The following is an 18585-nucleotide window of genomic DNA, read 5'->3' on the forward strand; positions in this document are numbered from 1 at the left end:
TTTTCAATGTTGGTTAAATATATCAAATGTCCTTTGGAATTTTAGTAATAAGTCTATTGAGCAGAACACTGAGATATGAAATATAATTTTACCGTTTATGAAATATAATAATAATGTTTATTGAGAGTCTCTATATTCAAATAGAATAATGCACAATAATACTACGAATCACAAAACCTAAACCCTATTTAAACAACAATAATACAAGAAAATAACCAGTGTGGCAAACAAACAACAACTTAAAATTACACTAACCTTATATGTTGTATACCCCGCGGACCATGGCCTTTTCGCGCACTTTTAAACTGCTCACTTTACATTACAAATTATGAATTTTAATTATTTTTCTTCAATGGTGGTTTTGATGTGATGGTGTTGATGTGGTGGTGGTTTTCCGGAAACAGGACTCCATTTCAGCCCCTAGGGTGCGGGCTGCACGCTGCTCACTCCTCAGACATGTTACTCTAGCCGTGGTTCACCGAAAAGTGTCCTCGTGTTCCCAACTCCACGTGCTCGCCAACCCCCGAACCATTGTTCCTCCTTGGATCACTGCCCCAGTTGGTGCTGCCCCCTATCTGATGGCACTCCACTCACGCCTGGCGTCTGGCTGCCACCCTTTTGTCACTGGTCAGCGTCGGTTATTTCACCGTTAGACTTTTGACCATCATTGTTTCAACCTCTACCCCTCTTTGCCATAAGCTGGTTCCTTTTGTAGATTTTGAGGCAGAAAGTTGCAAGTCGAAAACTATCTTGACCTGGCTTGTAGCTGTAGAAAACCAAGGCCTGAGATGATGTTACAATACAAATCGTGAAAGTTGTTGACCTTCAATTTTGGGAATATTTCTTATGGCTGAAGGGTGACGGTTTCTATGGGCTTGAAGTTTTCCTTCAAACAACAAAGTCAATATCTGTTATAAATTGATAAAAAGGTAAATTCGTATGGCTTTTGCTGGTGGGGAGTCCCTTGCGGGAAGGTCCCACCACCTGATATATATAATTTAAGCAGTCAATGGGCCTTACGACTGTCATAATTCATCCGGACCGACAGTTTAACGTGCCCATCCGATAACATAATATAAATTGATGAATTATTGTGGAATGACTTACTTATGCAGAGTGTGATTCCCAGATTGATGCTGGCCCACTTTGGATCGCTCGCCCCACAATCACAACAGCTATTATTTCCTGGGATTTTCAGTAATAGAGCCAATGGCCTGTAATTAGACAAACATAAATTATTAAAAACCTCCAACATCTTCAAATAATCATTATTCCTGGACCAAAAATCAAGTGTCGAAGCAGTGTGTGATATCATAACCTTAACCATTGGACAACATTAACTTTTCATCAAAATTTTTGGAGAGATGGTACAGGCTCAGTCTAGTTTTTCCTTCAATCTCATAATTATTATGATTGTAGTATTTTGTTCAATAGATGAATAATAATAATTATGGAAAATTAATGAAGTAGGTAGGTATTTTATATATTCTATAGGGCTACTTGAGTATTCAGTTATAGAAAATCACTAGAATGACACTTCAGAATGTTATAGTTTTATTTATAGAGTTCAGTTGATAAATTGACAAATTTTATCAAGATTTCGTGGGTACCTTATTTATAAGATGGTCACAGAATAACAGAAAAATAATCCCTCTCGTACTGCATGCATGACCATAAACAAACAAGATCATCTGAAAAGCATTGTAAAATCAGCTGGATGCTAAAATGGTGCCATACCGAGTTTCAAAGCTTCATCTTAAATACAATTGGATTGAAAATTAAATATTGATGTTTAAATAGTGAAAAGTGGTCATGCATAAAATACGAATTAGTATATTACGCTACAAGCACAGAAAGTTAGTGTTTACGGTATGAGGATAGTTTCCCGAGCGAGGCTTGCCGAGCCAGGGAATATGTTATCCGAATACCGTAAACACCTTTCTGAGAGAGTCGCGTACGATATTTTTCGCCACACTACAGGTATAGCTGACGCCAAAAAGTTAGGCGGTTTCGTGGGTATCTTTTGCCTTCCAACAGCTGATGTTATCAAGTAGAGTTGTCATTTACCTTGGCAATAGATAGATGCATTGCATCAGCTGTGAGTAGGTTACACCATGTGACCCACGAAGCCGCCTAACTTTTTGGCATCAGCTATATAAGAATAATAAATTGAATAAGAATGTTTTATGAGGGGGGGGGGGAACTTTGATGTCTCATATCTCAAGAACCAGACGTCGTAGGGTACTCAAAGTGGGGTGGAAATTTCCGATCTCACCCTCCTGAATACAGTGCACCATATGGCACAGTTGTCCAAACACATTTTCAAAAATTTTCAAAAAGCGGCCGGAAAAAGTAACCTTTCCGGCCTTAGCCGGAAAGAACCTGTTCTGACGTCAGACGAGAGTCGTCTTCAAACAATGTCTTTCAGATCTATGTAGGGACTTGGAAAACAGCTGCTTTCTGTGCAGTGTGGCGAAAAGAATTAATTTCTCTGTTATTCTCTGACCAATCTTTATAAATAAGGTATCCTTGAAATCTTGTTAAAATTTGCCAACTTTTTTGACTCTTGTAAATTTTCTGTAAAGTGAACGTTTTTGTGAAATTTGCAATCAAAAAATTTAAATTAACCGCCATTTTAGAATATGTACATCGCAATTTTATTTTATTTTTTAAAGTTGAGTCTTCATAGCATAAATATTCATGCCAAATTTCAGATCAATACAACATTTCGTTCTTGAGATAAAAATTACCAAGTGAAAAAAACAAAATGGCAGCTATAAGGATAATAGCTGAGTTTAGGACACTTTAATACGTCATTTGTAGTCCCCTATCATCCAGGAACAATACCCTAAAATGTTCCACACTACTTCTGAAACACTCTGTATAATTACCTCTTAGCAACCTTCCTATCTCCATCTTGGTTAGATCCTGTAGTATTCCTATTATCCATCTCGTCACTTCTCCTCCTACACTCTCCTTCCGATCTCCTCCTCCACACCTCCTTCTCCTCCTCCACACTCTTCCTCTTCTTCTTCCTCCTCCTCTTCCCGTCCTTCATCTCTCCTTCCCCGCCTTTCTTCAGCCGTACAAGGCGTTTGCTGTATGGCAGCTCCTATGCCTCGCTGTAGAGCGGTCACCCATGCTGGTAGATCTCTTCCGAGTCGGCTTGTAACATATGGCTTCTGAAAATTTAAATAAATCCTTGTTAAATATGGAAAAACATGAAAAAATAATTTAGTCTAATAAAAAACATTTATGATGATGCCTTAGTACAGTCCGGGTCCTTAGTACAGTCGGCGGTGGGCCACTACACTACAATACTACCCGTTCAAAAACATCCAAAATTTTTGAAAATTCAACTTTCCATGAGCAACAGATGCTCTTTTGTATCTTTTCAAAAGCAACGTGTTGCATCCGAAAAGATATACAGGAGCTTCAATGTATCTTTCCATAAGCAACAGATGCTCTTTTGTATCTTCTCGAAAGCAACATGATGCATCCGAAAAGATACACAAGGAGCTTTCTGGGGTTGGGTCCTTTTAGCAGAACACAGCCTATCAGCTGACATTCGTTCAACATGCTCTTCCATTGTTGGTGATACGTTGCAACTCTCTCATTCATGAGGAATCTGTGTGTAGGAAGCTTCCTCCATCTAGGGATCTAGGGTCTCTGAAGCCCAAAGACTTAAACCTAGCTCCGCAGTGCAGGCTGGATGCTTGACTCGGACTAGGCGCTGAGACAGCAATAATAGCAGCGTTGGTGGGAATGCGAGCGGCCGCAGTAACATCTTCCACCCAGCAATGGTCGGCGTAGTTCCGCCTAGCGGACAGACGAAAGATCAATCCAGTCAGTTATTTGATCCCTCCAGCCAGGCTCAGCCAAGCAGCCGAGACAAAAGAACAATGGAGTGACGGTCTTATTGCGTCATCAGCAGTTTTCTTTCTCACGATTATTTTTTTTTTGTGTTGCCTATAAACTCCAGTCACCAGTAAAAAGTTTCCAGAAACTTGGTGTACTACCATATTAATGAACTTGCATGATGATTTTAATTATTTAAAAACATTGTTGACATTCTGAGCCTTCAGGCTAAACTTGGGGTCGCTGAGAACGAATCTGCAATCAGAATTTCTCTATCACGAAAAATAACGAAAAAAACCCAGCTGTTGATCTTCCGGCAACCGTTAACAGTCATCCTGCAATGCGGCCTAAACACTTCCAAGCCAGACACCCATCTCAAATGACAACAACGCCAAGCTGTGAGAAACCATCCTGCACTGCGGCGCTAGGTTTAAAGATGCATAGACTCACATGCAGCGCTAGTGTCGTACTTAGAATTGAATTCGGCCATTGAGGGGGCAACCTAAAGATTATTACATACCAATGCCTTTGTAATCTATAATATAGCACATATATAGATATAATATCTCTTGCTAAAATACCACAATGGCGGCTTTCAATTCCAAGTAAGAGCTATCTTGGGAAGGCATAGGCATTGTGTGTCTATATCTCTTTAAAGTCTTTGCTGAAGCCTGATGAGTTTGCAAGCCGTGATATTACCCCGCCAACCATACCTTGCCTGTAAGCCGTTTCAAAGTCACGGGAACAAAGCTAAGGCCTGTGTATGTGCCAGTGATGTAACGTCAGGCCAAATACTAGATTTACAGGGGCGAGGCGTGACTTTTTGGCTCAGTCATCTCCAGCAACAATTCAGTTGAAAGTTTGAATGAAAGTTGCACCCCCCCCCTCCCCTACTTGAAAGATAATGTTTCATTTTGGACAATTATTTATCGAGCAAGATGACATCTAGTATAAGATAAGCTTACTATTCAAAATCCTAGAGTTGAAAAGGCTAGAACTTGACTAAATCTCAAGCTCGGAAACTGGCCCTCAATAATTAAAATTAATTGAAAAAATTGAAATGAAATTCTTTATTCTTATTGATTCATACAAGTACATCATCAAAAATGACAGAGAGAGAAAAAATAAGGTAACCTTAATACGTAATACGTTAAATCTTGTAGTTGTTCACTTCACTAAATTTTCAGTTCTTAAATATTTTCTCAAAGTAGATTTTTAAATTTAGATGCTTCAAAACCAACATAGAAGAAATAATAATAATCATCATCATCAATAACAAATTGCAAACAAAATTATTATCGTACGGTTTGCAACACTGGCGCGGAACAGTGGAATCGCAGAAAATAGCGATGTCTTTGACCGTTTACTCACCATCGTTACGGGGAAAGGGAGAGTGATGATGCAGAAGAGTGGTGGTAACCAATGCTAAATAGCATTACTGGAATCGCTCATTTTTGAGAATCACATTGAGCGGATGGAACTGATGATGCAGAAGTCTACTTTATTCAAACTTGGCGCGCTCGCAAAAAACGTTTCTTTTTTGTTTCTTCACCTTTTTTGTATTTATTTTCAATTTAATAATATACACATTACATATAAATTTCTGTCCAGTCATCGCGAATCCAGAGATGACCGGACGCCTCGCCTCTGTAGATTTACAAGTCGAGAATACTGTTCTGAACAAAGCTCAGGCTAGAGCTACCAGAGGACTGTAATTTACTATTCAAATAATCAAATACAAACAAGGGGCAAAATTTAATCTTCAATTTGAGCCAGGTTATTTGTACAGTTAAACTCTGCATTAATGAACAATAAAAAAGAGCAAAAACTCACCAGATTTAATCCAATCTTGACTACTTGCCCATCGAAGCCTTTATTAGGTGTTTTGATCAGGTTCAGGGTGGAGAAATCTGGGAATAAGACAGTTTCTGGCTTCCGGGCTGTCTTTTCACGTTCACTTGCAGGCTATGCACTGTGTTTCGAACAAAGCTCAAACTGGATTATTTATAAATTCAAATCCGATTCAAATTAATTCAATTCAACACTATTTACGCTGTTATACTCATAATTCACACACACGACACTCAAACAATTATTTACAAGAAATTTCCGATCGAAATTACTTGACAAAATACAAATTCGGTCTTGCACAACAAGACAACGGGCTGACAATGACAATGACAAGACAATGGACTGGGGCTTTTTCTCGACAATGCAAAACAGCTGGACGGTCTGCGCTGGCGCAAACAAGCTGCTATGGGCAGAACTGCAGTCTGGGATTTGGCGCTACAGTTCGAATTCTCTGGCCAGACCAAATACATTTGCATAAAATTATGCAAAACTGGATACAATATTTCAAATTGTAGGAACGGACTCACTTGGTGGGCGATAGTACTTCAAAGCAGAATCGCCTCTCGGCGTCATGGGCGGGCTTCACGGTGCAAATTCTCAGGTCTTCCTCATTACTGTCACGCTTTCTTCCCTACAAAACACAAATTAGTCATAGATTTATTGAAATAATTCATTCAACAGAAAGATTAACAATAAGATGACATTGAAAGTAGTCTCAATTTCAAGTAGTTGTTTTTCGTAAATCTATGTAGTCTCTCATATAGTCATAGATCTCTATTAGTCATAGATTTATTAAAATAATTCATTCAAACAGAAAGATTAACAATAGATGACATTGAAGTAGTCTCAATTTCAATAGTCGTTTTTCGTAAAGCTATGTAGTCTCTCATATAGTGAGGTCCACGTTATAATGGCAGTATTCGATTAACATTGGTGTTGCTATCGTTGTCTATCATTCACAAAGCAGACAGCGATGTATCAAAACATAGTGTTGTGTATCAAGTAGAGATGATACTGTATCATGTTATGATTGTTCTTGTTCTAGTGAGCTCTACATTATAAAGTCAGCACTTGATCAACATTGGTGTTGCTATCCTTGTCTATCATTCCACAAAGCAGATAGCGAATGTATCAAATCATAGTGTTGTGTATCAAGTTGAGATGATACTGTATCATATTGTGGTGATACTGTATCATGTTGTGGTTGTTCTTGTTCTATAGTGAGGTCCACGTTAAAGTCAGCACCTGATCAACATTGGTGTTGCTATCATTAGACACAGCAGATAGCTCTATCCTTTTCAACTCTGCCATCGATAGTAGAATAGAGGTAGAAATATGACTGCCAGAATATTAATCGCAATAATGATGTATTATCATAATATAACATAAGAACGTATCCCATGTCATTTATGTCCAGATTTCTTCTCTGATTACTGTCGACTACTGTCTATTATTAGTGTGTTGTTGGGAGTGTAAGAGTGTAGAAGGGCACAGTATGAGAGACTACCAGCGTCACATAGCTTCACCAAAAACAACTACTAGGACTATCGGCTTCAGTTAACACTCACATTTGCAACATAGACACCCTATACACTGTCTATTATTAGTGTGTTGTTGGGAGTGTGGGATATAAGAAGGGCACAGTATGAGAGACTACCAGCGTCACATAGCTTCACCAAAAACAACTACTAGGACTATCGGCTTCAGTTAACACTCACATTTGCAACATAGACACCCTATACACTGTCTATTATTGTGTGAGAGTGTAAGAAGGCACAGTGTGAGAGACTACCAGCGTCACATAGCTTCACCAAAAACAACTAACAGGACTATCGGCTTCACTTAACACTCACATTTGCAACATAGACACCCTATACACTGTCTATTATTAGTGTGTTGTTGGAGTGTAAGAGTATAGGAAGGGCACAGTATGAGAGACTACCAGCGTCACATAGCTTCACCAAAAACACTACTAGGACTATCGGCTTCAGTTAACACTCACATTTGCAACATAGACACCCTATACACTGTCTATTATTAGTGTGTTGTTGGGAGTGTAAGAGTATAAGAAGGCACAGTATGAGAGACTACCAGCGTCACATAGCTTCACCAAAAACAACTACTAGGCTATCGGCTTCAGTTAACACTCACATTTGCAACATAGACACCCTATACACTGTCTATTATTATGTGTTTTATATTTGCTACATAACGGTCCTTTACCATGGCATATCACCACACATGATACAGTATCAACACAATGTAATTCAATATCATCTCAACTTGATACACAACACCATAATTTGATACTAAACTTCCAAACTTTGAATGAATTCTACAAACCATGGGATATCTTCTTATGCTATTTTTCCTCTATGTTGAACCGTTTTGGGCGCAAGCCTGTGGTACTTTTCTGTAAGTTGTGTAATTTTGAATAATGAATAAATAAATACCAACATAGAGAAATAATAGCATAAGTAGATATCCCATGGTATAGGGCGTTTATGTCGCAACTTCTACTGTTATCTCAGCCGATAGTCCATGTAGTTCTTTCCTGTGAAGCTTTATGACGCTGGTAGTCTCTTATATCCCTACAGAGACACACTTACTTTATGCTAACACAGTAGACACACTGGGTGTTGAACACCCTAATTAAATTTGCATTTTTATTTGAAAAATATGAACAACAAGTACTTAGACCATACTTCATCATTTCTCAATCTTTTTGTTCCAAGTGCATACAGAAATCAAAATTAAAGCACTGCAGCTTATCAATATTTATACTAATTTTAGAAGTAGGTATGTTCCGCCTAAGTGTTGGAGCTCCTAATCCGGTTTGAACGAATGGCTTGATCATTGCCAATGACACTTCCTCAAAAACTCACTTCATTTAATTGTTTTGAATCTCAAGTAGTAGTGAATCATAGCATTTATTCCAATCTGATCCATCATCCCATACCACATCTTAGTGACAATACAAATACAAGTAAATCTTTGTAATAAAATTGTTTGATAAAAGTCCTACGAAAAAGACACTCTGGGGTGTTAGACACCCCAAACGAAGAACAAGATGACTGGTGACCTTGTGGAATGCTATTACTGACTGGAAGTGGTGGAGAGTAGTTGACAATACTACAAACCTAATTTCGACTGGGCATAAATTCCCATCTGTTGATATTGTCAACTGCAGAACAAATAAAATCCCTGGGGTGTGAAACACCCCAGTGTGTCTCTTTAGGGATATTGTGCCGTTCATACACTGTCACCCCAACAAAACAGTAAAATTCGACAATAATCGGCTTGAGATAACAGTAAAAGTTGCGACATAAACGCTCTATACCATGGGATATCTACCTACGCCATTGTTTCTCTATGATACCAACAAAAGTCAGGTTAAACTAAACTGAGTTTAAAGTATTAAACAAGTTTATCCAATCCCGTAGAGATTGTTTATCCAATTTGGTAAGAGTTAGTGGGAGGATATTTTTTATACTTTCCGAAGAATGGACATTGATATGTCCAAAGCTCCCCCATTTATGTGGATGCATAACAATATAATTATCTATAGTTATTATATTACAAATTACTTTTCATATCATATACAGTTCAATAATTATTTTCTTAGTCTATATTATGTAAATTCATCTATAATTTTGCTGTATTGTAAGCTATTGTATATAAGTGTATAAGCCAGTATATATTGTAATCTACATAAATAAAGTACTCAATCAATCAATCAATCAATCCCGCAACTCACCAGTCCGCTTGCGATACACCAGCTGAGTGTCGTTTAAACTAAACCAGCGTCTATTCCAGGTTTTGAAGGCGTTTGACGATCGTTTGTACAGATAGCCCTGTAGGCGGGGCGCACCCTTGGGTCCCCCCTTACCCCCCATAGGGAGAAGATCGGTCGTCTGTGACCAGAGAGTGACGGTTGTTGAGAGATTTCTCCAGTTTCAAACAGTCCTGCCGCATGTCTGTTACCTGAAACAATGGAAATTGAGATCTTTTCATTCATTCATACACTCAGGGAATTCCTTATTGTATTGTGTCCGTACAGGTTAGCAGACTTCCTTGTTGAATAGTGTTTGATTGATGTATGTTATGTGGGATCTATTGTGTTGAAATAGGAGGGATGTAGATATTAGATTAAACTTTGACGTGTCATATAAAGGTGCGTACAGACTTTCGCTCTGCTCCGCAACCGAACGTGACTCCAGCAGAGCGATTGATGATCGACCGGGGAGCAACAGTGGTTCGACCGGGGAACGCCAGAAGATCTAACATCTTCCGTAACGTTCATATGGGTGCGTGGGCGGTCCGACTGTGGTTCGATGGTGGTACGAGGGCGGTACGAGGGAGGAGCGTGCTCGGTGCGGGTTGGAAGCGCGAATATGTGTACGCAGCTTAAGATGAACGTGACGAACAAGAAAAGTAAAGTAAAGTAAAGTACAATCAGTACATCATCAAAATACTAGTAGTTCTGTGAACAGTAGACCTCGCGCTTAGTAAGTTACATTGACCTGTTATGTTTTCTCAAAACTTAATAAATAATTTATCAATTTAAAATGTCTAGAAAAAATCCTAAATAAACATAGAGCTTTCTGTCCTATCGTACCGTGACGTGTCGTCCCGGAATGTGAGTGCGAGCGCTGTTATCAGGTCTGGCTGCAACTGTCTACAACGTTGATGGAAAGATACATTTTCAAGATGTTCGATGTTTTTGAACGGGTAGTATTATAGTCAACTGTCTACACTAACGTTTATGGAAAGATACATTTTCAAGATGTTCGATGTTTTTGAACGGGTAGCTGTCCACTAGACAGCTGATTTATGATGAATAATTCTAAAGTCTGATTTTTACGGTAATATTGGCGTTCAAAGGAGCACTTTTTCCTTTTTTATTATCCTTTAAATGCAAAATTTCAAAAAACCGTATATATACGTCGACGCGAAATTCAAAAAGGAACATACCTGTCAAATTTCATGAAAATCTATTGCTGCGTTTCGCTGTAGATGTGGAGCATAACAAAATACTACAGTGATGTGCTCCGTCGACTAACCGCCCAAGTCATCAAGTCCGTCTGGGGATGGCCGCCGATTCGTGAATCCTCCATCACGACAATGCTCCGTTGCACACCTGCCTGCTCGTCACCGAGCAGTTGGCCAAACAGTCGAGGGTAACGTTGCCACATCCTCCTAAAGATGTGCATCCAGCTAAAGTTTGTCATGCGATGTATTAAGGTGCGTAAAGACTTTCGCTCTGCTCCGCAACCGAACGTCACTCCAGCAGAGCGATTGATGATCGCCGGGGAGCACAGTGGTTCGACCGGGGAACGCGAGAAGATCTAACATCTTCCGTAACGTTCATGATGGGTGCGTGGGCGTCCGACTGTGGTTCGATGGTGGTACGAGGGCGGTACGAGGGAGAGCGTGCTCGGTGCTGGTTGGAAGCGCGAATATGTGTACGCAGCTTAAAGTATTAACTATTTGACGGTACGAAGTTCGCCGGGCCAGCTAGTGATCAATAAATGTTTGAGAATAACTGATTAAATATTCCATTAGGAATTATATATAGTGGTTAAATTTCTTACCTCATCATCCAACTGGCGGAAAAAAGGCTGTAGACTTTCACAAAGATCGTAACCTTGATGGAAGTAAGTGTTACAGGCGTGCATATGGACAGTAGCTGAAATAAAAAATAATCATCAAATTAAAAAATATATAAAAACAATAAATATAGTTCTTATTATTAAACGAAAATCCCAATGAAATGCTGTGATTCACCCCGAAGACTTCTGCTACTGCAAATATTGACAACAGGGTAAACAGCTAGATGGAAATTAAATTCAAAATTATTTGTCAGCCCGGGAATCGAACCCAGTACCACCTAATTGCCGGTCAGGATTGCTTACCCTTAAACCAAACTGACAATCTCTGGATAGCAGCGCTCATTTTATACGAAGCCATAGCGGCCAGCCAGTCTATAGATGGAAATTACTGAGATATTGCAATTATTCAAATGCTAAAGAATTAATATATTGTTAATGAATTGAGCTATATTTGCAGTAGCAGAAGTCTTCGGGGTGAATTACAGAATCCAATTTGGGTTTTGTTTATTATTAATAATAATTAATTCATTAGCATTTGGAAAATTGTAATATCTCAGTAATTATAGGCCTATCTCAGTAATTTCCATCGGTAAAAAATATAGTGTGAATTTTACAGTATTGGTGAGAGGAATAGCAACTAGATTTAAGATAGAAAGGTCGATTCACAAAATAAAGTTATTGATAAAAGATTACGAGGCTCATTGTGATAATTTATATTAATAATTATACATTAATATTTATATTAATTTATATTTATATTATGTCTGATTCATCAATGAAATAATGGAGTCTCCAATCATTTTGGTAGAGTTAGTGGGGAGGATATTTTTAATATTCTTTCCGAAGAATGGACATTGATATGTCCAAAGCTCCGCCAATTTATGTAGATGCATAACAATATAATTATTATCTATAGTTATTATATTACAAATGCTTTTTCATATCATATACAGTTCATTAATTATTTTCTTAGTCTTTATTATGTAAATTCATCTATAATTTTTCGGTATTGTAAGCTATCGTATATAAGTGTATAAGACAGTATATATTGTAATCTACATAAATAAAGTACTCAATCAATCAATCAATCATCAACCTATAGTGAGATTCAGGTAATAATATCAGCACCCAACGTTGGCCAACGAAAATGACTCACTTCTAGCGTCATCTGCTTTGTGGAATGATAGACAAGGATAGCAATACCATTGCTAATCAAATACTGTCATTATAACGTGGACCTCACTATAGAACAAGAACAACCACAACATGATACAGTATCAACACAATATGATACAGTATCATCTCAACTTGATACACAACACTATGATTTGATACATTCGCTATCTGCTTTGTGGAATGATAGACAAGGATAGCAACACCAATGTTAATCAAATACTGCCATTATAACGTGGACCTCACTATAGAACAAGAACAACCACAACATGATACAGTATCAACACAATATGATACAGTATCATCTCAACTTGATACACAACACTATGATTTGATACATTCGCTATCTGCTTGTGGAATGATAGACAAGGATAGCAACACCAATGTTAATCAAATACTGCCATCATAACGTGGACCTCACTATAGAACAAGAACAACCACAACATGATACAGTATCAACACAATATGATACAGATAATCCGAACTTGATACACAACACCATAATTTGATACAAAACTTCCAAAGTTTGATTGCATTCTACAAACAATGGATATCTTCTAATGCTATCCTTTCTCTGACTATATACTGACCGTGCCTAGTATCTCATGCTTTTTGCGGGCCTGCAGGAGGGTGACACACTGGGCGTGTTCGAGTGCCGTGTGGCGGAAACACTTCCTAGTGGCGGCCAGTAAATGCTGGCTTTCCTCTATTTCCGAGGTGCGAGTCTTCTGCGCTTGCGCATTGCGACCCAATGCCAGGTCAAACTCGGCCGAGATCTTGTCGAAGTGGTGACGCGATTCTTTCACACCCTTTATGTTTCTGAAAATGAAAATTATTGTCAATTAAATTCATAATTATAGTTATTTCAAAATCAATTTTAAATGAATATTGTCGAAGGTGACGAGATTCTTTGACGCGTTCTATGCTTCTGGAGATCATCATCATCATCATCGTCGTCATGGATTAGGCTTGTCAAGCCTGTTCCGGCGTCCATCTCTTCTTCCTCGGTCTACCAATACTTCTTCTGCCTATTGGCTTGTGGAGTAGGGCATTCAATGGGAACGGTCTTCAGGAATTCTAAGGGCATGATCTGACCACTTATTTCTATATGTTTTTATCAAACTCAACACTGGTTGGACATTACATTCTCTTCTTATATTTTCATTCCGAATCCGATCCTCTCTTGTGCATCCTTTGACTTGTCTAAGGAATCGTATCTCTGCCGACTGTATTCTTGATTCAAGCTTTCTTGTCAGCACCCATGCTTCACTTCGTAAGTCAAAGTGGGTATCGCCATGATTCTATAAAATTTGATCAAGGTGTTCTTCCGGACTCTACCTTTAAGGGATCGAGTGATTGCTCCGCATACCAGGTTGAATTTTGATATCTTTTTTTGGACATCCTGGTCGTAATCATATGTGATGTCGCAGCCTAAATATTTGAAATTTGAAATCTGCTCCAGAATCTGTCTCCTAATACTTGTCTTCTTGCCTGTCTCCTAATATTGATTAAAACTTTTACAATATTTCCATTAATAAATAAATCCTTAGTTTAAATAACGAAATTAACGTTTTGGTAGAGAGTTAGTGGGGAGGATATTTTTAATATTCTTTCCGAAGAATGGACATTGATATGTCCAAAGCTCCGCCAATTTATGTAGATGCATAACAATATGATTATTATCTATAGTTATTATATTACAAATTGCTTTTTCATATCATATACAGTTCAATAGTTATTTTCTTAGTCTATATTATGTAAATTCATCTATAATTTTGCTGTATTGTAAGCTATTGTATATAAGTGTATAAGCCAGTATATATTGTAATCTACATAAATAAAGTACTCAATCAATCAATCAATCCTGTATGATTACTGTGTCGTTCGCAAACATTAAATGGTTCATATAAGTGCGAGTAAGAGAAATACACTTGTCAACGCGTTGCTGCCACACATGCATAAGCTCATCAATTTTCAATTCAATTTATTAAAACATATTAAAACAATTATCAACATAAATATTGAAGAGGGCAGGTGAAATTGGGCATCCCTGTTTTACTCCTTTATTTGTCAGTATTTCTCTGGACAATTCCCCATTTTCCAATGTTATTCTTATGAAGTATTGTGATATAATGTTTTTATGCTACTGATTAAATGCTTCCGGAGGTCACAATTTATTACTGTTTATGGATGTTTATTTTTACAATTTTCAAATAAATAATGTCTTCAGTTCGTCAAGTTTTACGACACCACGTTTTCGTTTCAGGCTGATACACAGTCAGCTACACCGTTGCACACTGATACACAGCCAGCTACACCGTTGCACACTAGTTGGCGATTTGTGAGACTAATAATTGGTGCTATATCCTTCTAAATTCAAAATATTTAGCTCATTATATTATTTTGGACAAACTTTGAACTTTCAACAGTATAAACATAACATATTTCTTCTGACATGTCATTCATTATCAAATTTGGGAATAGTTTTAGGCTATACCTGTTGTTCTTTCCCAATCATGATTATATGATTTGTTATTATATCCCCAAATAATAAATAATGGATTAGGGGTTGTTAGTTGAAGGTTAGGTTCTTGCTTTAAATTACAATTTACTGGTCTTTTTCAAAACTTTTTGATAATCTTATAATAGAAACTAGCCGTCAGGCTCGCTTCGCTCGCCGTATCCGTCTAACCAGGGGGCTCCGCCCCCTGGAACCCCGACTGGATCGTCCAAGAATGAAATCAGCAGGCTCGCTTCGCTCGCCTGCATTTTCATTGAGCATTTTTATCATATGTTAGGACAATCCAGTCGGGGCAGACTAAACGTCTGGCTAAACGGATATGGCGAGCCTGACAGCTAGTAAAATAATATTCCCAGGATTGAAGTAGCAGTGCCCAATCAATTTTTCCGCGATAAATGCATTTAAATCTTCAACTTGGTGCCAACCTAACAAAGTCAACTCAACTTAATGCCAACCTGACAAAATTATTAATTTAGTTGCCAGTTAACAATTGTTTCGAAGAGGTACTCTATCTAGATTATAGTTCTATATAACATATGATATGGAAATTTCAATTATAATTAAGAGATTGGGAGAAGAAGAATATATATGCTAAAAGACGAACTTTAAACCCTTAAAAACAACACTTAGAGTTGAAATATTGCCAAAAGATTTCTTAGTGCGCCTCTAAAGGGCCAACTGAACATACCTACCAATTTGAACGTTTTTGGTCGGTAGATTTTTAGTACTGCGAGTGAGTGAGTGAGTCAGTCAGTCAGTCAGTGAGTGAGTGCCATTTCGCTTTTATATATATAGATAGATAATGATACTGTATCCACTATTCAGGGATACAAGATTCAAGTCAGCTACACCGTTGCATCAATTTCCCTCTGTAATTCAGCTTGAGAGATTAAGAATTAAGTTTGTTTTTTCGGCGATTCTTCAAAATTATATTTTTAATATGTGAATTTTTTCTTATTTTAGTTATAATAATGTGAAATAAAAATCTACAACAAGAAGTGTCTCTCAATAAAATCCAGGGTACGACATTACAACACAGTAATTAAACCCATGTTTCTGTATGCAAGTGAAACTTTAGCTTTGAACACCAAACTGGATATTGAGGATTTATGTCGTGGGGAGAGGAAAATAATCAGGAGAATATTGGCCCAAGGAAAACGGAAGAAGACTATAGGCTGCAGAAGAACTGCGTTGTGGAAAAATACTCAAAAGTATCTGCCGATATCAAAAGGAGGAGATTAAAATTCTTTGGACATTTGATGAGACTGCCGGGGGATCGAATGACAAAGAGAATCCTACTTTTTGTGAAGAGCAAAAAGATTGACTGACTGATTGAGTACTTTATTTATGTAGATTACAATATATACTGGCTTAACACTTATATACAATAGCTTAGATGAATTTACATAATATAGACTAAGAAAAAATAATTATTGAACTGTATATGATATGAAAAAAGTAATTTGTAATATAATAACTATAGATAATAATTATATTGTTATGCATCTACATAATTGGCGGAGCTTTGGACATATCAATGTCCATTCTTCGGAAGAATAATAAAAATATCCTCCCCACTAACTCTACAAAAAAATAGTTTTTCGTGATTCTTCAAAATTATATTTTTAATATGTGAATATTTCCTATTTAGTTATAATAATGTGAAATATATGTTCTATATTTAGTCTTGAAGCATCTAAATTGAAAATCTACTTTGTGAGAATACTTGAGGACTGAAAATTTTGTGAATTGAACAACTACAAGACTTACCTTTTTCGGACTGTGTATTATCATAGAGAAACAATAGCGTAAGTAGATATCCCATGGTATAGGGAATTCATTGTCGCAACTTTTACTGTTATCTCAAGCCGATTACTGTCGATTATTGTCAATTTTTACTATTTTGTTAGGGTGATAGTGTATGAACGGCACAATTGAGAGACTACCAGCGTCACACAGCTGCATAGGAAAGAACTACGTGAACTATCGGCTTGGGATAACAGTGAAAGTTGCGACAAAACGCCCTATACATGGGATATCTACTTATGCTATTGTTTCTCTATGGTATTATCTAAATTTGGGAGAGGAATACAACAAGGTTACCTTATTTTTCCTCTCATTCATTTTTCAGCGTCATTTCAATTTCAACCAATTTGAATTACATAGTTGTCTGTAACTTAAATTGTGCTGTCTACTTACTAACAATTACTTAACTAGGAACTCACTCTTTGACGAAGACAGTGAGATTCTTGAGTATAGTTCTGGAGGCCTGGTCGAGCAGCATGGTGTGGAATTTGTTCATCTCTTGGAGGGCCTGAATGAGTTTGTTGAGTCGCGACATGGTGTCAGGCTGATGTCGGAAACACACGCTCAGATCCCAGAGAGCGTTCGCGAACAGGCTCTGGTTTCCGACGTACGTCTTTCCTGAGTCCACCGTTTGGCCGCATACTTTTAGCACCTGGAAAAATATTTGATAATTTATTAGATACCTAATTATTTGAAATATCAATAGATTGATCATAGGTTTTACCGGAATATAGTGCACTAAGGGGCATACAATCTGTTAAAAACGAATAGCCTATGATAAATTTTTAAGAGTAATAATTTAATTTTTAAGAGTAATAATTTAAATTTTAAAACCTATCTGAAGTGTCATACTAGTAATTTTCTTATAACTGAATACTCAAGTAGCCCTATAAAATACCTACCTACTTTATTAATTTTCCATAATAATTATTATCACCAATAAAAACCAAACTTCAAATTTATTTATTTTTTTATTATAAAAACACACATAAGACAAAACAAAATTACAAAGAATTTGAAACAAATAAAACACAATAAATGTTACAAATATAAAAAACCATGGGCTTTGTGGTTGGGTGTGTTGGAGAAGAGAAAAAAAGAGAGGAGATACCTAGCCAACTATGGTTTCCCATGTAATAGGCAGGCAAAGAAGAGAAGAGAAGTAATGAGGGAAAAAGGTAAGGGAGAAATGGGGGGAAGGAAGAAAACAGAGGAATAGGTACTCAAAATAAAGGTAAGCGAGTCCACTGAAAATGAAAAAACACTGCTGGAGCAGAAATCTCGAGTCATATATCTAAATGAAAGAAGAAATTACTGTATGTCCAGTAATTATTAATCTATTGAACAAAATACTACAATCTATATATATAAAAGCGAAATGGCACTCACTCACTCACTGATGGACTGGACTGACTGACTCACTCACTCACTCACTCGCATAACTAAAAATCTACCGGACCAAAACGTTCAAATTTGGTAGGTATGTTCAGTTGGCCCTTTAGAGGCGCACTAAGAAATCTTTTGACAATATTTTACCTCTAAGGGTTGTTTTTAAGGGTTTAAAGTTCGTCTTTTAGCATGTATATTCTTTTTCTCCCAATCTCTCGCAATATTTTGATTTGCTCTTACATGTGTTATAATTTGAGTGATTTTTTTTGAGTAACACTTGAACTACTACAGGACCTCCTGTATACTACCAATAGAGGTATACATAGGAAGTCCTGAATACTATCATGTAACACTCCACTTGCATAAGGAGAGCTC

The 18585-nt window shown here is 37.3% G+C and overlaps 1 protein-coding gene across 1 annotated transcript in view; it reads right to left on the minus strand.

Moving 5' to 3' along the window:
* LOC120354302 (arf-GAP with coiled-coil, ANK repeat and PH domain-containing protein 2-like) overlaps window positions 1–17473 on the minus strand; it is a gene marked incomplete at its 5' end in the record, with an annotated part of 34804 nt that extends 17331 nt beyond the window's left edge. Inside the window, 11 exon segments of the mRNA XM_039441217.1 lie at window positions 1108–1214; window positions 2892–3041; window positions 3073–3145; window positions 3148–3182; window positions 6237–6340; window positions 8669–8673; window positions 9467–9635; window positions 9637–9693; window positions 11304–11398; window positions 13081–13313; window positions 17241–17473. Of these exon segments, the coding sequence (XP_039297151.1) occupies window positions 1108–1214; window positions 2892–3041; window positions 3073–3145; window positions 3148–3182; window positions 6237–6340; window positions 8669–8673; window positions 9467–9635; window positions 9637–9693; window positions 11304–11398; window positions 13081–13313; window positions 17241–17473 (1261 nt within the window).
* Between the last annotated feature and the right edge of the window lie 1112 nt (window positions 17474–18585).

This window comes from Nilaparvata lugens, chromosome 14 (genome assembly GCF_014356525.2).
Source record: "Nilaparvata lugens isolate BPH chromosome 14, ASM1435652v1, whole genome shotgun sequence".
Lineage (NCBI taxonomy): Eukaryota > Metazoa > Arthropoda > Insecta > Hemiptera > Delphacidae > Nilaparvata > Nilaparvata lugens.